The sequence below is a fragment of the Lathamus discolor genome, chromosome 8 (genome assembly GCF_037157495.1).
Source record: "Lathamus discolor isolate bLatDis1 chromosome 8, bLatDis1.hap1, whole genome shotgun sequence".
In the NCBI taxonomy this organism is placed as follows: domain Eukaryota; kingdom Metazoa; phylum Chordata; class Aves; order Psittaciformes; family Psittacidae; genus Lathamus; species Lathamus discolor.
Window position 1 is genome coordinate 6789293 of NC_088891.1, and position 22667 is coordinate 6811959.

The 22667-nt window shown below is 50.3% G+C and overlaps 2 protein-coding genes across 22 annotated transcripts in view; both read right to left on the bottom strand.

Moving 5' to 3' along the window:
- Positions 1-1029: 1029 nt before the first annotated feature.
- Positions 1030-4530, bottom strand: LOC136018973 (repulsive guidance molecule A-like). The gene is made up of 3 exons (XM_065688691.1): positions 4478-4530; positions 4175-4302; positions 1030-2016 (listed from the first exon to the last, which is right to left on the bottom strand). Exons 1-3 carry the CDS (start codon positions 4528-4530, stop codon positions 1766-1768), a joined length of 432 nt encoding a protein of 143 aa, XP_065544763.1. The 3' UTR covers positions 1030-1765.
- A 2160-nt stretch (positions 4531-6690) lies between these two features.
- Positions 6691-22667, bottom strand: part of CHD2 (chromodomain helicase DNA binding protein 2) — a 96188-nt gene continuing 80211 nt past the window's right edge. For all 21 annotated transcript variants that reach the window (XM_065687960.1, XM_065687958.1, XM_065687957.1 and 18 more), the window contains 16 exons: positions 21002-21094; positions 20582-20755; positions 19716-19891; positions 18317-18358; positions 17140-17279; positions 16266-16404; positions 15976-16126; positions 15038-15160; positions 14604-14732; positions 13816-13956; positions 12554-12688; positions 11976-12154; positions 11496-11595; positions 10762-10978; positions 10351-10600; positions 6691-10237 (listed from right to left, as the gene is read on the bottom strand). In XM_065687960.1, coding sequence (XP_065544032.1) covers positions 9904-10237; positions 10351-10600; positions 10762-10978; positions 11496-11595; positions 11976-12154; positions 12554-12688; positions 13816-13956; positions 14604-14732; positions 15038-15160; positions 15976-16126; positions 16266-16404; positions 17140-17279; positions 18317-18358; positions 19716-19891; positions 20582-20755; positions 21002-21094 — 2523 coding nt within the window. In that variant the 3' untranslated portion in view covers positions 6691-9903. The remainder of the gene's footprint in view (positions 10238-10350; positions 10601-10761; positions 10979-11495; positions 11596-11975; positions 12155-12553; positions 12689-13815; positions 13957-14603; positions 14733-15037; positions 15161-15975; positions 16127-16265; positions 16405-17139; positions 17280-18316; positions 18359-19715; positions 19892-20581; positions 20756-21001; positions 21095-22667) is intronic.

Genomic DNA, 22667 nt, shown 5'->3' on the forward strand with positions numbered 1-22667 from the left:
CTGCAGCCAACGGTCAATGGAGCCCCTCGTGGGACGTGCCCGCGGCTCCAACCTGCAACAGGGCAGAGCCCGGCCCTGCCCAGCACCGGGGATGGCCGCAGCGCTGCTGCACCGGGAGCCTGTGCAGGAGCCGCTGCTGTGGGACCGAGCAGACCTGCCCGGCCCGGGGAAGGGGAGGTTGCACCATGCCAAGGGGTCGTTTCCCCAGCGGCTGTGGCCAGGCCTCGGGTTCAGCTGTGGCGCTGGGCTAAGCTCTGTGGGACAGAGCCCATACCCTCACCTGCAGCCCTGCTGTGGCTCCTCGGCTCCTGCAGCTTCCCTGTGGGTACCCTGGGATGAAACGAGCCAGCTCTGAATGCAACACAGCACCTGCCTCCTCAGGTATTCACCCGCAGCGCTGCGGGCAGGGACACCCGGACCAGCTGCCATCCGCCCTGGGCCTCCCTGCAGCCGAGCCCCTCTCCCTGCTGCAGCCCCGCAGCAGGAACCAGGACCTCTTCCCATTAGGAAATCCCCAGCTTTTAGGCACCCAGATATGGCCATTCTGCATCAGCACTGGGATAAGGACACCGTGTATGGAGTCAAGAGCCAGAAGCTGGACTGAACACATCTGTGCTGTTACCTCCAGCCCCAGTGCAGGAGCACTGCTCTAGCTGGTGCTGGGTGCGGTATCACTACTCACAGCCTGTGGTGACATGCCCACACATGCAGCACTGTCTTGCCTCCAGGGCCTGGCAGATGGCAGAGGGCATGAGCCCTGACTCTCTTAGAGGTGGTGGAGCTTCTCCTCTGGCTCCCAGCCATAGTGGGACAGGACATCTGCCGAAAGCAAGAGGATGCACTCTGGGGCTACGGGAGGCTCCTGGATAGCCCCCAGGTGTGCTGCAACCCAAAAGGAGTCATTTAGAACAACCTTCCTCACCTTGAGACCAACCACCAAGTTCGTGATACCCCTGGACTGAAAGGGTGAACACCAACCTACCAGTTCTGTGATTTACTAATACAAAACACAAGGCATGTCAGACATGGTAGCTCAATAGCGATTATTTTAACTGGATTAGGAAGTCCTGTGTCATGTGGTTTTACCTAGATCTGATCAATATTCAATAAAGAGAGTGGAGAAGAGAGACAGAGGAAGGGAAGAGAAGTTAAGAGAGACCACCGCTCATGGACGTAGCGACATCTTCCTGGTCCTCTTCACCCAGGGTATTGCTGGTGGTGGGAAGTCATCCTCTGACCTGGCTCCCCTGTCTTTTAGTGTTTACATTCTTTGGGGTGTTATTGATAACCTGCGTTTGAAACCTGCTTTACTCTGATAATGATGCATGTGTTTTAGGGAACACATGCAGAGTTCCACAGCTGGAGTTCTGGGAGTGTCCTCCGGGCGGTTGTTGTCCTCATACCATGGTGTCTGCTATCTGATCCCATCTTTCATGCATACTCAGTCAGTTTGAGTTACCCAATAAAAATCCATTACACATCCTTCACAGTCCTGTGGAAGCTTATGAGCCCTGAACAAGGGAGCTATAGCGAACCTGTCCACACAATATCTAAAGTGAATAGCCTCATTCTTTGCTTTGTGGTTATTCTTGCACCATTTTCCATCATAGAATGCAAGTCATGTCTGAGACAAGCTCAATTTCCTGTTCTGACTTTCACACCTGCTTCCTACAGACTGTAAGTGGTGTTCCAGACACACTCAGTTTCCTGACTCTCACATTATGGAATATAAGCAGTGATTGAGACAAGCTCAATTTCTTGACGCTCAGACTGGGGGCTGTGAGGTGGGTCCATCCTTGGAGCAGTTGTGCTGCACCATGAGATCCTCTATGCCATGCACGGCAGAGTGGTAGGCCAGGTCCCCCCTGCAGGTGCGGGTGGTGCGGCGGGTGCAGTGCGCGTAGGCTCGCAGCGCTGTGCAGAACTCCGGTGCCTCCTCCGTGCCCACGTGGTGGGAGCCTGACGTGGCCGCCCAGAACTCAGAGTTGCACTTGAGGATCTTGCATGGGGATGTCACTGGAAGGACAACACGAGGAGGTCAATGATCTGCACGCCTCATGTGGGACATCCCGCTCTACCCCCGGCAACACACGGGTGTCCCCCTCCCACAGCCCAAACTCATGACATCGGCTCTACCGCGTGATGGGGCCTCGCTCACCAGATGTGACCCTCTCACATGACCTGAGTCTCATGCATCAAAACCAAAGAAACCAACAGGATCTGCCCCAGTTTAAGCCAAGAAGGGAAAGAGCATCCAGCCATTGGATTAACGCTCCTGGGGGAAAACCGGAGTGTGGAAGAATGGGACATATTCATTAGCAGTGATAAGGATGATCATTAATGTGGGGAGAGATGCAGTGGGGTTTTAATGCCTTTTTAGGGTTTGACATTCAAAGCTCTGTGCTGCATGAATCACTGCGAGCTGTGAGTAGACAGAGCTCTACCAATAACAAAAATCTAGATAAGCTAAAGAGCTTGCACTTTCAAGCTCCCACTGGAAGGTGTTTGCCCAGCCCTGTACCAGGCCTTCCTCCAGGAGGCTGGTATCCTGCCGAACCCACCACCCAATGGAACGGGCAATGCCAATGCGGGACACACGCTCCTGCTCTCCCAAGGTCATCCCTGTCACTGGAGCACTGCACCGCAGTGGGTACCAGGATGTGCTGTTGGCCTGGGACATTTCCCAGTGAGCATCCTGTAGCCACCAAACGCACACCAGGGGCCTGGCAGATCACACAGCCTGCATCCCAGTGCTCAGCCTTCATTGGGACATTATATTACACATCGTTAAAGTAAGTGTTCAACCATATGCACACATGTGACTTGCTCGGCCTTTTGAGTAGCCGTTATTTCCCTTCTGGATGTGTCACTTTACTTGGATCTCATTTACCCAAATCAAGCTCTTTCAAAAAAACAGGACAAAATCAACAATTCCTCTGCTCTCCTGCAAATTTTCCAGCACAGAGAATTACTGGGAATTCATTTCATAAGCAAAAGCCAATTGTCCTGAGACTCTTGGGCACATGTCACCCAGAACTGTTAACTTAAAAGCATTCACTGCTAAGAGATGTTGTTTAATATTCCCTTGGTTACTAACAGGTGGAAAGTATTTCATCACTCATACGGACAATGCTGCTTAGGCAGCCTCCAGCGACCCCATTCATACGGGACCCTCAAGAGGGGGGCAAAGTTTCCTCGGGGTTTGGAACCCCCAAATTCCCCAAAAACACAGGGGAAAAGGCCAAATGATTTGCCAGGGGGAAAAATCCCCCTTTTTCCTATCTCCCCACCCCAAAAACGCCTTCAACAGCAGCCCCCGACACGCTCCCAGCCCTGCGCATGGGGAGCACCGTCTCCGCCTGCGCCCCGCTCCCGCGGGCTCCGGATCACCTCGTTCTGCCAGTTCTTTGCACCTTATTTGACTGCTGACGGGAGAATCAAACAAAGCAGCAGCCGCATCTCCTATCAAGTTCTTTCTTGCACCGTAAATCTCACAGCCCTAACGCTTTGCAACTCAACCGTTCTGAAAAGGGCGTTAAGCAACACAGAGGGGAGCAGCTCCAGAGCTTCTAGAAAACACACACACGGGGTTCAGCTTCCAGCTGCTGGGAAGCCTCCAGGGAGAAATGGGAATGCGGAGGGACACCACAGTGCTAAGTACAGCGCTGGAAAGGTTCTGCTTAAGATGCTGCACCTATGGTTATGCAAAAGAAAGGCAAGAGTGACTTGAGAATTAATATATTACATTTAAAAAGAGAAAGTTTTACTGTGTGTGTGTGGGGGGGGGGGGGGGGGGTTATGGGGGTGTCCCTCCCGTTTTCCAGAGCACCGGGCACACCCGGGAAGGGGAGCACAAGGGAACCTGCCCGCCGCTGTCACAACAACCCTCCGCCGGGGGCTGCTTTGATTCCCACCATCTCCTTCCTTGTGGGATGAGACAAAGAAGATGAGGGCAAGGAAGAACCCGCACCGCGACTGCTTGGGAAAAACGGGCGTGGGGGGGGGAAAGGGGGGGCACCCACCGAACCTGAGCCCCGCTCGCTCGTTTGAAACATGTGGCAAAGCGCTGCAGAGAGGGAAGAGAAAGAGGCCCCGAGACAGGGGCCGGAGGCGGCTGTCCAAGGGCTGGAGAAACACGGGGGAAACGCTGCGAAATAAAGAGGCTGTTCCTTACCTGAAGGGAAGATGCAGAGAAAGACAAGGAGGATTTGGAAAAGTCCCAGGGCTGTGGATCCTGCCCCTCTCCCCATACCCATCCATCCAGCTCGAGCTTTAACCACTATCCTCTCCCTGGAAGAAGAGCTGGAAAACAAACAAAAAGAAGAGAAATGAGAAAAATAAATAAAAAAATAAAATAAATCAATAAAAAAGTAAAATAAATAAATTTTTAAAAAATTGGGTAAAAAAATCAAATAAAACACTCCCAGGGCAGCGGGGGGAGATGCAGGAACCGGCGGCCCCAGCATTTTACTTTTACCCCTCCTCCTCCTCTCTTTCCCCTCCCATCGCAAACCAGCCCACACCATCCATCATCCCGCTGCCTTCCAATGGCCGCGTCCTCCCGCCGGAGCCTCCCGGGAAGGGGCGGAGGAACGCGCTGCTCTGGGCGGGAGTGAGGAGGGGGGATCCCGGCCGCCCCGTGCCCCGTCGGTGCGGGGGTCACCGCGCACGGCGGATGCGGGAAGGGCTCTGTTGGTGCTGCCGCTTGTACCGCAGCTCGGGGGGGATTTGAGAGGGGCTTCATCCACTGCACGGGGGTCTCAGCGCCTCTGTGCCCTTGGGCTGCCCGGGGCGCTTTGGGTGCCCCCTGCATGAAGGAACTTGGGGCAAAAGTCACTCGTAGAGTGAGGGGAAACTGAAGCAGGGAGACAGCAGGCAGCGGGGTTGCGGGAGCCCTGCCGCAGCCCGTGGGACACGGAGCCCCGGCACAGGGAGCTTTGCTGCTGCTCTGGGCTCCCCATGCGAGCGCTCGGGCTGAGCAGGGACCCGGCGGCCACCGGCTGCTCCTCACGGGGTGCCTGGGGACGGCCGCCGCTGCCGAGCCGCGGTCACACAAAATGGCGCTCGGCCAAGGACCGGCGCCCTCCGGCGCGGCCTAAAGCGGGGGTCGGGGCTCCTCAGCCGCCCGTCCCCTCGCGCTGTGTGTGTGCCAGGGCTGCGTCCTGCAGCCAACGGGCAATGGAGCCCCTCGTAGGACGTGCCCACGGCTCCAACCTGCAACAGGGCAGAGCCCGGCCCTGCCCAGCACCGGGGATGGCCGCAGCGCTGCTGCACCGTGAGCCTGTGCAGGAGCCGCTGCTGTGGGACCGAGCAGACCTGCCCGGCCCGGGGAAGGGGAGGTTGCACCATGCCAAGGGGTCGTTTCCCCAGCGGCTGTGGCCAGGCCTCGGGTTCAGCTGTGGCGCTGGGCTAAGCTCTGTGGGACAGAGCCCATACCCTCACCTGCACCCCTGCTGTGGCTCCTCGGCTCCTGCAGCTTTCCTGTGGGTACCCTGGGATGAAACGAGCCAGCTCTGAATGCAACGCAGCACCTGCCTCCTCAGGTATTCACCCGCAGCGCTGCGGGCAGGGACACCCGGACCAGCTGCCATCCGCCCTGGGCCTCCCTCCAGCCGAGCCCCTCTCCCTGCTGCAGCCCCGCAGCAACAGCCAGGACCTCTTCCCATTAAGAAACCAATTTTTCAGGGCCATAGAACTCAGTGACATTTCACTGTTGGCTGCAGCTCGGCTCGGCTGCAGAGGCTGGGAAGGGCTGGACCCAGTGGCTACAGGTGTGAAAAGTGCTTTTTACAATGAGCTCTTTTAACAGGGGGGAAATGGCTTCAAGCTTTGCACCATGGCTTGCCATGTGGGCATCACCGGGGATGGGTGGAAAGACTGAACCAAAGCAAGCGCACAGGATGCCATTGCATCCTGCCTGGATAGAGGCACGTCCTCCCAGGGCTGGGGACAGGGCGGAGAGCTACATGCCTGCAGCAGGAGCAGCACTTGTCCTGGAAGAAAGGGAATTCTCCCTGGACAGAGTAAAAAAGATCTTTACGTACCTCCAGAGATCCAGAAAAGACAGGGGTTGGTTCAATACATAAACATTGGTGCCATCCCAGCGAAATCCTGGTGGAAATGGGCGAGGAAATGTATGGCTTCTCCTGATCATGTGGAAATTCCCATCCGAAGGGGTTTCCAAATCTCTGTCACCGCAGACTGGGAAGCTATTTAGAGCAGCGAAGAACAACGCGCTTATTCCTGCACTGTGAAAACACCCATCGCGGCATGCCTGGGGTTGCAGGGAAGGGTCCTGGGATCCCAAAACAGCCCTGGGTACACCATGGACCCCCCCCAGACTCACCAGGGACACACCAGGAACACCACGGACCCCCCCAGACTCACCAGGGACACACCAGGAACACCAAGGACCCCCCCCAGACTCACCAGGGACACACCAGGAACACCACGGACCCCCCCAGACTCACCAGGGACACACCAGGAACACCAAGGACCCCCCCCAGACTCACCAGGGACACACCAGGACCACCACGGACCCCCCCCCCCCGCAGACTCACCAGGGACACACCAGGAACACCACGGACCCACCCCAGACTCACCAGGAACACCAAGGACCCCCCCCAGACTCACCAGGGACACACCAGGACCACCACGGACCCCCCCCCCAGACTCACCACACTGGCGCTGTTCTGAAAATCTCCGTAACACTTTTTAATATACAAGAATCAAAAGTACAGCAGTTTTACAATGTAGGAAAATTTCATACATACTATATAAACAACATATTTACATCAGAAATCACTAGGACAGTGGCATGGGGTTGTTTTTTCTTCTTTCCCACAAATATAAATTAATATTAATTACTGTTTTTAGTCAACAAGTTTCAAAGTCCGTGTTTTTTTACAGTAAGAGTCCTTCTCTCCCAGGAGGGGAGGCAGAGGTTGGGAGGAAATGGGTGAAAGCATAACAGTATTTTTGTGGGGGTCACTTAACCGTTCACGGAAGGACTGTCAGAACACCGCAGTATCCATCCTGTTGGGCACCACATCGCCTGCGCCTGCAGCAGGTTTCAGTCTGCAGGACTTCCATTGTGTGAATGACACAAACTTTACACCATTTCCAAAGGGGTCAGGCTGAAAAACGCTTGGTTTATAAAATAAAACCCCAGCAAATTGCTACTTTTTCCTGCCAAGAGGGAATCTCGCAGCTGGTTCACAAGGAAAAGCTGTACCAGTTGTTGTTACAAACACCGCAGTGAAGTTCATGGCTGTGGACCTGTCCCCTCTGATCCCACTCACATCCAAGTGACTGCGCCTGGTTATGGTCCCTGTGCTGAGAGGACATAAAATGCATGTGCGTGCTCAGAGAGGACTTTATCCCAAATCTAGTTCTCCATCTTCACTGTAACAGGTTGCCCAGAGAAGCTGTGGCTGCTCCAAACTGTGAGACTGCAGTATCAGGCTAAGGTGACAGCGGGGACAGCTCTTTGGTGGATATGGGAAAAGCTCTTGCTGTTGCACAAGAAGAAAACCCCAACCAACCTCATACCCTGAACCTGGGCTGAGCAAGAAGACCCCCACTCTGCACACAGAAAATGCCTCTTGCTGGGGTTCAAAGTTTTCCTCCACCAACTGTAACACTGGTCTGGCCAGCACTGCCTTCTGCTACAAGTGTATGGCACGAGCTTTCCATCACGATAGCACCGCTTGGTGAACAAAAAGAGCAGCTCTCTTTGCTCCTTTGAGGTTTCCTCCATTTTCACATGAAAAGCTAATACCTCTGAAAAGAAAGGACCTCTTTGTTGAATACCACAGCAAGCGCCTGCAATCACAGCTTAGTGAGGAACGCTGCTCACACCTCCCCTCATCCCACAGCTCCAAAGGGGGACTGCGGAAGCCTTCAGCTACTCCTGCACAGCTCAGCACTAGTGTAACACTACTATCGCAGGGCAGTGCAGTGCCCCTAAGCAAGCAAAGCTGCCCTGAAGTAGGTGGAAATCTTGCAAAATAAAAACACCAAAAAAGGGAGCAAAACACTTCCCGTGTGTCCCGTTAAACCAGCGGGCTTGGGAAGGAGCGACAGCAGCAGGTTTCGAGGGATGCACGGCATGGAATGGGACATGGGGGTATTAGTGTTGGTTTGTGTGTGCCTGCCAAGGCACTGCCTGGAGTCAGGAGGCCAGCCCTGACCACCATCTCCCCTCACTGTTTGGGGGAAAGGACATCACAGCTTATTAGGGTCAGATACTGGCACCTCAATAGGAGGTCAAGCTTCTGTCCCCCAGCACAAAGAGTCTGGAACAGCCTGGTCTTTAACACTGAGCTCCAGGAGATGATGCACCATGCCCTGGGCAGCCTGGCTGCTGGGGGAGCTTTATGACTGGTCTCCAGGATGTGACTCTATGGAAAAAGGCCTAGGACCTGAAAAATCACCACCACCGCAGCTACTTCTGGCCAGCAGCCTGTGCACAGCCCCTCTCATCGCAGGGCTGAACAGGGTTCTGCACCAGACACTGAGGCTCCGATACTTGGAGGAGTGTTTGCTCTAAGTGCACTGAGCTGGGCTGCAGACTCCTCTCTTCCCTCTGCGATACTGGGCTCTTAAGACATTTGCTCCAAGGATATTTTAAGGACCCCAGTCCCGAATTCCTCATTCTCTCCCTGCTCACTTAGGTGCTTTCAGTGCAGCAGTTACTGCTGACGGCTGAACAGCCATCAGCCCACTGCACTTCTACTGAACTCTGCTCCACCATCCCTCATCCTTCAGTTGCAGCAGAGGTTTCTGATCGCTGTTTGAAGTACAGAGAAATGACTTGCCCAAAGTCTACAACACTTCAGTGGCAGGGAGATGAGGAGCCTCAGGATGCCCAGAGCCATCTTTTGACCTTGCAGCACCTGGACCATCCCAGCTGCCCATGTCAGAAGAGAAGAGGAGTTTTGTTATGAATTCCTGAGCTCTGCCCAGTGGGAAATACTGTTCTCACCTGATTTACTTCCTACTAGTTACAAGTTAATAAGCCTTTGCTAAGAAAGTCTTTTTTTTCCCCCACATATCCCAAAGCCTCTGGAGTCAAGATTTGCCAGTTGTAGCCCTAGAGATGGCAGGTCAGCCCCACCTCTTTAGTTGCAGGAGACACAACAGCAGTCAAAGCAGAGCCAGTTTCTTGAAATGGATAGGGACATGGAAATGGTAATATGGCCAGGAAAGCTACAGATTGTCACCAGCACGGCTCCAACTCCTTTGGAGTCACTCTGCAGGGACAGCACGTCCCTCTTTCAACCAAGCTTGGCTGCTGAGGGACTCTTCTGTCCCTCTTTGAATATACCCTCCCACTGCCCTATGCTGGTTTCACACAGAGCCCATCCCAGCCAGTTTATCCCCAATCCCAAAGCAGCATCTGTCAGGTAACACAAGCACAGTCCTTAAGCAGCATCGATCTGCCTTCTTGGTTTGGGAAAACACTGGCTGGGGAAAAATCCCTTGGGTCCATCAGACTGGGGAAAACAAAACCAAACTGAATGAGGCAGCAAAGGCTGGTTCCGACGTTCAACAGTGGAAGAGGGGAAAGGAAACAGAGTTAAACACTGACAGGGGACAATTCCCTTAGGTCCATTGGACTGGGGAGAACAAAACCAAAACAAGGAATGAGGCAGCAAGGCTGGTTTCAACGTCCAATAACAAACGAGAAGAAAGGAAATGGGAGTTTATACTGGAACAAAGAATGAAGGGGAAAATGAGGGGAAAAATGAGGGGAAAAAAATCTTCCTCTACCTAATCCCCCAAATTTCCTCCCTGACCAGGAAGATGATAGCAGCATGTTCAAAGTTTCTGGTTGTTGTCTTGGAGAAAGCAGTAGTTGTTGCATCAAACCAAGTATTTGCCTTCTCCCTCTCAGTTACTTTATGTTTTCCGAATGTTCCAGTTATAATCTGGATTGGTCTTCTGTTCTAATGACCTATCCAGAGGTGACCTGTGATCCAGAGGTGACTTGGGATCGAGGGGGGATTTCTGAGAGGGGGGAGAGCGAGGGTCCGACACTCCAGCGTGAGGTGGAGGGAGAGGCTGTTTGTAATCTCCCGATTTGTCTGGGTGGAAGGACCGGTAGTGGTCCGAAGGTCCTTGGCCATGGTATCCCATGGGTGGCCTGTGGTCAGACATCCGCCTGAAATCCTGCTGGTGGTAATTCTGAGGCCTGAACTCATCAGATCGCCGACGCTTGGAATCGTGGTGGTGCCTGCAGAAAGAGAAAGAGATGGATGGGGAGCGGTTCCCTAAGGAAAGCCTGGCCATCACAGTGCTTCCCTGCACATTCCTCCCAGCCCTTCCAAGAGGAAAAGGAATAATTACCTGTCATAATAATCTCGGTGGCCTCGGTGGTCTCGATCACTGTTGTACTGTTCGTATGGCCTCTTACGGGACAGGTTATTGGGTCTGTAGCTCCCAGAGCTCCGGTGGGGCTCTCCGCGAGACCGCCGATCCCCGTAGTGGTGGTCCTTGTACCAGTGCTGCTCATACTGGTGATGCCGCTCCCCGCCCCACATCTGGTTGCTGTTGCCACCGTAGTTGAACTTCCGATCCCTCTGCCATTCCCCTCGGTCTGCAATGAGGAAAGCAGCACTAAGTGTCTTCCATGCTCTAGTTTAATGTGCTGAATTCTCAAAGAAATGGTAACCTGACCAGGTCCCAGAAGAATTTGTGTCCAAGAGCAAAGAGCCATTAGGTTACAAGGGATGATTTCTCCTGGCTTGCAGCACTCACCCGTGTTGCTGAAATGTCTCTTGTTTGGATGGCCGTAGTTGTCCCGCGGGTGCCCGTGCATCTGCTGCTGGGCATGGGAAGGGGGCAAGTGGATCTTCTGCGAATGAGGATTGTGAGGCACGTGAGACTGGGACATCACAGAGTCGCGGCTGGAGCCTGAAGGCTCTGGGCGGAACGGCTTCTTCATGCTGGACATGTCCTCCTTCTTCTTCTGCTCCTGCAAGGTGGAAGGAGAACATTACTGCTCCACTGCTCCTTCACCAACGGATTCAGACTATGTGAGCAATGGCCTTGTCTGTCAGGCTCTGGAATGTTCTTCAGAGTCCCCATGCTGTGGGCCACCCACCTCTTTGCGCATTTGGAGAACCAGCTGTGCCCAAGCATGGTATAAATGGCAATGGCACAAATGTAATGGAGGACAGGGACAATGTAGCCCCACACATGGCCCTGCTTCTACATCCTGTCTCTAAAGGGCTGTTCACTCTCAAGGTCAACCCAACACAATGTGCCACACCAAGTAATGATTTCTCTTGGTCAGAACAGCCAGAACAAAGTGACCAGTGCTGTCAGGTGAAGGGAGAAATGCCATGCAAGAGGTGGCAAATGCAGCCAGACTGATACGTTAATCATCACAGACTGTCGATAACAATCAAGCAAACCCATGAAAGAAGCGACACTCCAGGTGTGACAACTTTTAAGGGAAGCAACCAAAGGGAAGGCACTTCAGGTCTCACCTCTTCTTCCTGTGATCTTTTCTTATGAGCCATCTTGTAGAGTTTGTGCAGTTTTCTGGCATCAAATTCCGTGAATTTTGACACAAATATCCACAGGTTCCTAGGAGGACATGAATATTTTCTGTTAGATGCTACATCAGCAGTTTAAGCGCAATTGCTTTCAAGCCAACATTAGTTCTACCCTCCTTGGAAAACAGTCTCAACCCAGCTCAGGACAGGATGAGCAGGAGAGTTGGAACCATGTTCTTCAGAGCAAAATAAAGAGGTTTGCACTGGTTTATCTAAACTAGCTCTGAAGTCAGTTTAGCTGAAACCAGCACCAAGATAACAGCCATGGACTGAGTGGGCCAGAGAACGCAAGATTCCACTTGTTCACTAAGAGGCAAATGGCGAACTCATCCACATAAAACCTAGCAGCCTCTGAGGACCCTTCTTAAATATCACAGACCAGCCAAGCAAGAAAACAAAATGACCCCTCACCTTCTCCATAACTTGATATGGTCCTGGTCAGTGTAGGCTTTAAGGCACTCAGAGATGCGGTCCCCAATTTTTAGGAGGCAGCTGCGTGTGTGCTCCAGCTGTTCTTGAACCGTCAGTCCCTTATCAGGCTTATCGAGTTGCTTCAGTGCTTTTTTGACTGGTCTCATCCTTTCCTTGCACTTGAAAAAGCGAGAGAGCAGAAAGTGATTCCTTTGGCACAGGGCTCTACCCTGCTCCTTCGTTCATCAGACAGAGCAGGAAGAAGTGCTCTCATGAGCACAAGATACAAAGCTTTATCTGACCATTAGGCAAGGAGCAATCAGAATCACTGAATAGTTTGGGTTGGAAAGGAAGTGCCATTTACAGCAGCTGCTAGTAGGCACAGAGAAGGCTGGTGGATAACACATGCACAAGGTTCCACCATGCTCTCACAACAGCTAGAGGAGATCCGTGTGGGACACTAGGACAGGCCTCATACCCTGACACCTAAAATGCATCCTTGGATAACACGGAAGCAAACCCTGACTGCCTGGCTGGGCTCTGCCGCTGCCCTCCCATCTCCCAAGGAAAATACTCACTATGCTGAATGTTTCTTGGTCCAGATCATCATCTTCCTCTTCCCCGATGGGAACTGGTTCACTCCCTGCAGTAATGTGGACAGGACCTTGTGATCTCTTCCCTTTATTTCCCGATTTGGCTTCACCACCTTTAGGCTTTACAGGGACAAATTACACACATCACATGAGGAGCCAGATCCCAAGTGATCCAACTAAGAACCTCTGCACTGTTGTTACTGGCAGTGGTTAAACCCCGGGCACTGCTCCTACAACTTTCCTCCCAAGATCCCCAACTGTTTAGCTGCAAGGCCTCTATTTATCATCCCTGTGGGAGTAGAGACAAGTCAAAGACAACATTTTGGACATGAATGAGATATTCATACTCAGGAAGAGAAAACCAACATTGAAGACTTGGAAGAGAGCTTAAGCTAAAAAATACATATCCCTTGCAAAGGACAGAGCTCAGAGTAGTCTCATGTCTATGAGGATCTTCAGCTTCATGTGATGTTACTAGTCCTCACACCCTCTGGAAAACAACCTCAAATTGTGGCCTGTTAGAATAAACTTTGATCATAACAACAATCTCTGGAAAGCAAACTTTCCCCTATATAAATAAACCAAACTTCTTGCTTTGCACTTATGACCTCAGTGTCAAAACATAGCAGGCAGGGTGTACATCCCTGTTCCTTGGACAGGTACTTCAGGTCATTATTTCCAGTTTGAACCCAGCCTCAGGGAACTTGTACCCAAAATTCAAGGGACATTTTAGTCCACAACGTACCACTGATGTTGAAACACTCATTCTAGTGAGTCCTGCACAGCAACAAGGCCAACCTAGTCTTGATGGTGTGGACATCTGGGATATTTGGGGTGGGCTTAGATTAAAGGGGGATACAGACAAGGAGCTGCCAACCCTGTGATAAATCACACCTGAACAGAACTTTGATCTGAGTGCTCCTGGCTCTTCCCCCTTTCTTCCTTAACATCATCTGTTTGGCCATATTGCTCTCATAGGGACAGCTGTGCATGAAAGGCAGTCTGACAAAATATCTTCCTTTTTGCTCACAATGCAGCAAGCTTTGGGATATATTCCCATTTTTACTTTTTATTGCAATTCTTCACAATAAGAATTCAGGAGGGCTGAAAAAGGGATAATGCCTCACCCCTCAGTGCTTCATTGATGTCTCTTCACACAAGCTTTTACTGAATCATAAGCCTCATAGCTTGCCCTTCTGCTCAGAAATCTTCCTAGCTCTTAAACTGCTTCCCAGAGCACCACGTACCTTCTCTTTCTTGTCTTTTGTCTTCTTTTTCTCTTTATCGCTTTCCTTTTCCTTCTTAGTGGTTGTCTGTTTTTCCTTGTTCTCTTTGTTCTCTTTCTTCTTCTGTTTCTTTTTCACTGGGCAATTTTCCAAGCCATCCTCCTAGAAAACCAGCACAAAGTTGGAGGCCCTCACCTCACATACGCTTTCTTTCGTAAAGCTTCCATCCTTGAAACAGGCGATTTTTAAGGTCCACCCAAATTTGCCCTCACACCTCTTTAGGCAGACAGCAAGCCCTGCTGAACCAGCTGCAATCCTTGACTAAAGGATATACAAAATAGATGAGCCCGAATCTGTAACTAGCTGGCACACTGTAGATAAGCACTGCTTCCCTCTGCCAGCTCTGCTCGAGAACACTCAGCCCCTAAGGTAGATACTGATCAGTACATGAACAAAAAGTCACAGACTACAAGCCAAACCACTCAAAGACAGAAGGTTTTCTAAGCAACAGCACGACCTTGGTAAACTCCAGCTTCACCACTGGCTGATGTACTGAAAAGGACAGAAAAACAATTCTTCTTTCTCTCCTTTATAAGGGCAACAGATTTTGTCCTGAGACAACCTTTCCTCCTAGTCAAGATGTGGATCCATTCTAGGATCCCGCAAAACAAAGCACTAAAAGAGTGGGTGGGAAAGGTCCTTCTTTCACCCCCACAGCTGTAAATGTGTTTTTGTGTTTGCCAGTCTCCTGCAATAACAACGCACCTTAAGGAAACCTGGAAAAACCACTACCCACCAAGCTGACTCACCTTGACTTCACCTTCTTCTGACTGGTTGTCTGAGTGCCGAGGAGAGAGGAGTTCATTCCCATGCTCATCTTTGACTTTGGGAGCCTTGTTCTCTTTCTTTACCCGTGGTTTCCTCTTCTTTAGCTTGCCCTGGTGAAAACACAGAACAAGTCAGGGCAAGCGAATAGCTACAGCTACTTCCTGGGGACATACCCCATCTCCTGAACATCTTACAGACAGCTGCAGGACCTGCAGGGCAGCAGGAAGCCTCATGAGCCCGCGTCCTTCAGTTAAATGTAATAGTTCTCATTTCACTATTGCAGTGCAACCAGAGAACAGACAAGTCCGTATTCTTGCACATAAATGATGTTCAGTGACCTGAGGACACACACTGTCTCCCACCACCAGCCACCCAGTCATCCCAAAATCCCCAGAACCAAGCAGCTGCATTTCACCTCTTCCCCATCTTTCATGTTTTCCTTCTTGTCCAGATCTTTCTTCAGCAGTTTCAGTAGATAATCAACTCGGGTCTGGAGCTGTTTTCCCTGAGGTTTCTTATCTGTCTCAACAGGTAGGATCTTTGATAAAAAACAGAAAAATATATAGCCAAATGCACCTAGAAAACCTTAACAAGAGATACACATTAGCAACAGTCCTTCCAGGCCCAGCAAAGGGTCAGAGATGCTGCATCTTCTGAGAGAAAAAGAAGGTTCAAGCATTTCTTCTACCTCTCACACAGACTCTCCCTGTCTAGCCAAAACCAAAGGTCCTAGTGAGCAAGCCAGCATCCCTTCCTTGGCCTTCTGCAGAAGTGAAAGGAGCCCAAGGCAGCTCTCTAGATTCTCTATGATCTTTCTTGTAAGTGTGCAAAGGAAGGAAAAAAACCCAGCACGTTTGCAAAGTGTATTTAGGTTGCAAAACTGAGTCCACTCTCCTTGACACACCAGATTCATTTGTGGCAGCCTTGTCACAGCGGGCTGGTCCCCTCTGGTAACCAGAGACACTGCTACAGCAATGATAGAGATGCAGCAAACAAAGCTGCAAGGTGCCACTCTGTGGATGAACCGTCTCAGGCTGCCAGCCAGGTTACCCTCATGCTTCATTGGAAGTTGGGTGGCACGGCTCAGACAATTGTTTCCATTGCAAAATGCCTTTCTGAACTTGATGTAGAAAGGCTCCCAGCCACAGGATGATCTATGGTATTTTATTGCCCATCAAATAACACAGCTCTGCTTTCCATCAAGCAACATGCCATGGAGGTCACTGCTTTCCTAATTATTATTAATTGTTATATTTTGAAGGGTTACAAACAGAAACATCTGTTTCTGAAGTAAATCAGACATGTTCTCTATGACCAACGGACCCAGTGCAAGCAACAAGCAAAGCCACCCACCTTATCAGATAGCTTCAGTTCCGGATCTGTTTTAATCAGTTCCCAGTTTCCATAGCCATGCTCGTAAATTCCCACTAACAACCGAGAATCCTCCTCCACTCCCCAGTCGACATCAAAATGGGCCGCTTTGACCCGACACGTCAGGCGGTACCTGAAAGCATTTCAGACATGAGCTGATGCTAATGCTCTGGGAGATAAAGCAAATCCACAGAGCTTGGTTATTCCCTCTTCCCACTACAAAGTCCGGATTCCTGAGCCTCTTTCTGCATTGCCTGCTTAGCCAAACTCACTTCTTCCTTTCCTCTGGGTCCGCAGGAATGGATTTATGCAGCATTTCAAACTCCTCTTCATGCTGGATGATGGATTTCACATTGACTTGGACACCGGATATCTTCATAGTAGGACCTCTTCTTTTCCCAGGCCCTTTCCCTGTTCAACAACAGAACACAGCAACTAAGGGAACTCGTGTAGGAAAAGGTGCCTCTGTAAAAATGTCTAGTCACACAGAGATCAAGACCTTGCCCTCAACCTCTTCTTTAAACAGCAGGCCCAAGGTAAGTTTTCTGTCACTAACTCCCTTAGATCTACAATCCAAACACCTTCACTATCATCTTAAAAACACATCTAAGGACACTGGAGCTGTTGCTTCAGTAGTTTTGTTCAGCTGCAGCAGGCAGACCCCCAGCAGGAAATCCAGCCCAGACCCCTCTATCTCCAAATCAACAGCCCTGAACAGCCATACATAGAGCAGTTAATGATGAACTCATGTTCATCATCATCATCATCAGTTGATGATTAGCACTCTGGGAATTGCTAATTGTGGATCCTGCTTTATGTGGAGCACACAGCACGTTCCACTCCCAGTCCAGGGCAGTTAAAATATGATCTGCTTTGCCTTGTGGGCCAGCATTAAGCTGATTACTTCAGCCTCTCCCAGAAAAACTCATATTTAGCAAAAGCCAACAGATATAAATGCATCTTTCCAGGCTGAGCAGAAGACTCAGGGGCTTCTCTCCATTGGTGAGATGGAGATGCCTGCTCTCTCTTTGCTTTTAAATCACACTGTGGCATGCTTCCCTGCCCAACAAGGGCACGGTTTTCTTCCCAGCTCCATGCAACTCCTCCAAAACCATCCCAACAGCAGCACACAGCCCTCTTGCTTACCTTCACCTGGATTTTCTTTCAGTTGCTCCTCATATTCTTGCATTGCTGACACACAGCTATTGTGGATGAGTTCCCCTAACCTTTTCAGATCAGCCACAGACTTATCCACCAGCTCAGCATCCCGGGCAATACACTCCAGCCTGGAAAAGGGGAAAAAAAGGTTTGTATTTGATAAAGCATACCTCCTCCCTGCCACTTCCTGGGCAAGTGTTTCATAGCTTTTAGTAGTCAATGCTGTGAAACCTGCACAAGCCAAGGTTGTGCAGGAAACAACACAGTTTTAGTCTACTTTTTAGGTCTCTCAGCTGCAGTACAGAACAGACGTAGTGCACCTGATCCAACCCTTTGGATTTTCTAGTATTCAAGCAAAGGTGAGAACTGTCTTATCCTGGGCACAACAGGCACCCTCTGTGACTGTACAGTGTTCCTTTAGCTTTCCCAGTTCTATATTAACTCCATTTGATGGTCAAAAGCAGCCATCTGCTGTCCTGTTTGCCTGGCTGAAGTTAGTAACAGCAGGGCCCATTTATCAGCCTTGTACTTCACAACAGGAGAGTACAACCAGCTGAAAATCCAATCATTTCTCGTACAACACATGCAGGGATCCCTGCCTCAGGTCTGAGACCTCAGCTACGGCTACAGCTTTCCAGAGCCAGCACACATACCCATCTCCCTTCCTTCCTCACTTACACTGCGTCATAGCACCCAAGGTATGCAGACCCTTGCTCAAGGACAGTGTGTGCCTCTCCTTGCTTCCCTTCAAGAGGGATATAGCAGCCAAAGAAAGATGCTCCAAATTCAGTCTCAAAACTAATATGCAGGGCAAAAGCTTGGCAGGCATTTTGGGCAGCATTTGCTGTTCAGACAGCTGCTCCCTCTCCTTGCTAGGCAGAGTGGAAATGCCCAAAGGCCCAGGCTCTGCCAGCAGGATGATGCTGTGTACAGCCCAGTGCCACTACTGTTCTAGCTGGGTTTTGGCCAGCATTCATCAGTGCTCATCAACTAAGACATGAGGGACTGTATGGCAGGGCTGGGGTTACTGACATATCACAGCAAGGCTTTGTGTTGCCCATGGAGGTTGTATCAAACACCCGTAGCAATGCGTTTATGGCTGTGCTTTGAAATCCAACATCCCCACACGATGACCCCTCTGGAGCTGAGCTAGGCTAGGACTCACCGTTCAAGAGGCAATCCAAACTTCTTGTAAGCCTTGATAAACCTAGGCAAAAACCAAAATAAACAGGAACTAAACCAGCTGCCATAAAAAGCGGGTCCAATATCAAGCACTTGAATATATTAATTACAGCCTGCCACATAATCAACCTTGCATTCCACACTGATCAGCTAAGCACCTTTCAGCACCAGGAAGCCTAATTCATTAGTCCCCACAAAGAGTTATGTGACCTCAGCTGCAGAAGAACACAACATTATTGTGAATGTTGAATGTTTGACAGATGAGCGGAAGAAAAAAAGAGGAGAGACATAACCACAGTGTAAAAACAATTCAAGGAAAGCATTGGCTCACACCAGGGTGGTAATTATTAACTTCATTTTTCCAAGGAGAAAAAAGAGCCATTAAATCAGTGTCATTAGCAATTGTAATGCTCTACCCGTCACACAAGAGCCAGATGTGGTGCAATCCATCACAGAGGTTCGCAGACAAGGATTGCTATTTAGTTTTAGGCTTATTTTTATGGTGAAAATCACTGCCATGGCTAACAACTTTAGGGCAAAAGTCAGACACCACTGATACAACTGAACAAGAGCCTTGTGCTGGGATTAGACCCAAAGGCTTCAACTACAGATTATTTTTCAGATGAGTTAATTTTTTTTCCTTTTTTCCATCTTGCGCTCTTTCAGCCTCTTCCTGCTACATCACAGTAACCTACATGGCTGTTAGCGTTCACATCACACCACCTCCTTCCTGTTCTGTTTTCAGGCTGGGTATGGAGCAGCTACCACAATCCAGGAAGTCTGACCATCTCCTGCTTAAAAATACATCAGCTCAGAGATGGAGTTAAGGAAGACTCGAAGATCTTTGGGAAAGGCTTGGGTATTAAAAAATATGAGAAGAATTTAGCCATCAGCTGACTCAGGGACTGATGGTGCAGAAGAGGACGCACAACCACTGGGATCAGCAGGACCAGTGCTTCTCACGGGGGCACTTTCACTTAAAGCTTAAATCAGCAGGACTACTGCCAGAAAAACATCAGGAGTGCCAGAGTCCTTGGCTTCTCCAGCTCTGTATCTCATGGCACCTTACGTACAGTATGGAATTAGCTCAATCCACTTGGCCCAAGAAGGGCAGTTACAACAAGGATTAATTTAGCAAGGTACCAGCTCCACTGTAGCCTAAGGACACCCCAGTCCATTTTGCACAGACCTGAATGTTAAGGTCATCAGCTAGAGCAAACAGAACTATACAAAGGTGCAGAAACTGGCCCAGTGGACCAGCCCCTCCTAAACCACTGACACACTTACAGGTGAACCATTCCTGGATTAATTTGGGAATCCCGTCCACCTGCATGGGATTTCTGTATTTCTTTCCTGAACTGTCTCTTGTGCCCAGCACTGACCTCCTGATTTCAGCATCAGTAAATCCTTCCACAGTGTCTTTTCTAACACTCCGAGGACGTCCCCTGCGCTTTGGTCTCTTCTCGTCATCGGTATCGTCAGTCTCGCTTTCTGATCCAGACGATCTCTGAAGCCTTCTCTTTGTTTCTGCATCTGATTCACTGTCATTCGTCTGAGCCTGTATGTCCCAGAACAACAGCACTACAGTTAACAACTGTAATCTGCCAACCTTTTCTGTCCCTCTCATGCACTGGCACTTTTGCATGTTCAGTCGTAAAACACCACAGCATCTCTTCCTGAAGATGCAGGAGCCCATGTAATCAACTCAACGAGGCTGCACACCCTTATCCAATATGAATTATTCTTCTCCCAAGTTTTCACCTCAGTGTTTTTCCCCAGCTCTTCCCAGAGAACAGATCAGAAGCACTTAAAGCCCCCTGTCCCAGAAGAGTTTCCTTGCACAGTCTGCTTTCTGTGGGACTGAGGTAGATCCCATTACCTAAAAAAGAACTGGGAAGACACCACCTCTTTTGCCTGCAAGAGCCACATTTAGGAAAGAGAAGCCCAGGGAGCACCCAAGGAAAATGGCATCAACTGCAGTAAAATCTGCATTCCACAGTTTCTTATTTTGCCCTGTACATGAGTCTGCTTTGTCTACTAAGTCACACTGATACAGGCTCTCATACTGCATTACAAATCATGGGCCCAATGCACGATGCCATCAAGAGGTCAACGTGCTACCTCTGTGCTTTACTCCCAACCAACTTTGGAGGAGGGAGAGAAGCACTCAAGACAGGTTCCCCTGACCACTGACTTTGCCAGCTCTTGCCTCCTGCCCCTCAGCAACTCAACACTGTCGAGGCTGTACCTTTTTAGTCGAGCTCCGGATTCGAGGCAGCATATAGATTTCCTCCAGTTCTTTCTGCCTTTCTTCCTCCTCCACCTTCTTCCTCTGCTCCTCTGGAATGATATCATCCCAGTCCTTCTGGGACCGCTCCTCCAGCTCTGTCTCTTCCTCCTCCATGGTTGCAAAGTTGGCCACCTTTTAGAAGCAAAGGAACAGGTTTAGAAATTCCCTCACCCTGGAAGGGGTACCCCAGAGCTGTGTGCTAAGCTTCGGCTCCTTCTCTATGCCCCAGCTGCCAAACCCTTACAACCCCTCTAAGTGCTTTGTACAGGTCACCTCTCACTGGGCCTGATTTGTCCTGTCTGTCACTGACCTTACCACCACGGCAAGATGTGGGAAGCCACAGCCCTGCACCCCAATACAAAGCCTGGGAGCTCATACCTTGAACTGGGAGAGGAGCTCATCGGTGGCACTGGTGGACACTTCATTCTCTCGTGTTTCAGCCAGACGCAGAATCTCATCAATGTCCATCTCCTACCAGTCAGAAAGAAAGAGAGATGAAATGGAGGGTGCCGAGCACAGCAGGAAATGAGAGCTTGTCCTGGGTTGAGCTGTAACAGTTATTTTGCCAGTCATTCACAGTCTAGGAGGTTCCTCGAGTGCATTGATGATAATTTCTTAATGCAAATGGTGGACGTACCAACTAGGGGAGCAGCGCTGCTAGATTTAGTACTCGCCAACAAGGAGGGTTTGGTCGAAGTGGTGACGGTCAATGGCAGCCTTGGCTGCAGTGACCATGAGATGGTGGAGTTTAGGATCCTGTGTGGGAGGAATAGAATACCTAGCAAAGCCACAGTTCTGGATTTCCCAAGGGCCAACTTTGGCCTCTTCAGTCAACTGCTAAGGGAAGTCTCATGGGAAAGTGTACTAGGCGGTAAAGGGGCTCAAGATAGTTGGTTAGCATTCAAGGACCGCTTCTTCCAAGCTCAGGATCGGAGCGTCCCAATGAGTAGGAAGTCAAGTAAGGGATCTAGGAGACCGGCGTGGTTAAACAAGGAGCTGCTGGGCAAACTCAAGTGGAAAAGGAGAATCTATGGATTATGGAAGGAGGGGCTGGCCGCTTGGGAGGAATATAGGACAGTTGTTAGAGGATGTAGGGAGTCAATTAGGACAGCTAAGGCCTCCTTGGAACTCAATCTTGCTAGTCGGGTTAAAGACAATAGAAAGGGCTTCTTCAAATACATAGCAAATAAAACTAAAACAAGAGGCAATATAGGCCCACTGCTGAACGAAGTGGGTACCCTGGAGACAGAGGATATAAAGAAGGCAGAGGTGCTGAATGCCTTCTTTGCCTCTGTCTTTACTCCTGCAGACTCTCCCCGAGGGCCCCGGATTTCTATAGCCCCAGAAGGAGTCAGGACAAAGGAGGAGTTTGCTTTGGTAGATGAGGATTGGGTTAGGGATCAGCTATGCAAACTGGACATCTGTAAATCGATGGGTCCGGATGGAATGCACCCACGGGTGCTGAGGGAGCTGGCGGAGGTCATTGCTAGGCCACTTTCCATCATCTTTGGTAAGTCGTGGGAAATGGGCGAGGTGCCTGAGGATTGGCGGATGGCAAAGGTCACACCAATCTATAAGAAAGGCAAGAAGGAGGACCCGGGTAATTATAGACCGGTCAGCCTTACCTCCATCCCTGGAAAGATGATGGAACAACTTATTCTTGACTCCATCACTAGGCATATCAAGGATGAGGGGGTCATTAAGAACAGCCAACATGGTTTTATGAGGGGGAAGTCATGTATGACCAACCTTATAGCCTTCTATGAGGAAGTGACTAGGTGGAGGGATGATGGTAGAGCGGTAGATGTGGTTTTTCTTGATTTCAGTAAGGCATTTGATACTGTCTCCCACAGCATCCTCATAGATAAGCTGAGGAAGTGTGGGCTTGACGATCAAGTAGTGAGGTGGATCGAGAACTGGTTGAAAGGAAGAAGGCAGAGAGTTGTGGTCAATGGCGCAGAATCTAGCTGGAGGTCTGTGACTAGTGGAGTTCCTCAGGGGTCGGTGCTGGGACCGGTGCTGTTTAATATTTTCATCAATGACC

Bases quoted from the DNA above. Each gene is read 5' to 3' on its own strand.
- LOC136018973 (XM_065688691.1), bottom strand. From the start codon at position 4,530: ATGGATGGTGTGGGCTGGTTTGCGATGGGAGGGGAAAGAGAGGAGGAG. The intron at 4,303-4,477 runs GTAAAAGTAAAA...TTTGTTTTCCAG, and splicing joins GAAAGAGAGGAGGAGGAGGG to CTCTTCTTCCAGGGAGAGGA. The intron at 2,017-4,174 runs GTAAGGAACAGC...TTGTCCTTCCAG, and splicing joins TCTCTGCATCTTCCCTTCAG to TGACATCCCCATGCAAGATC.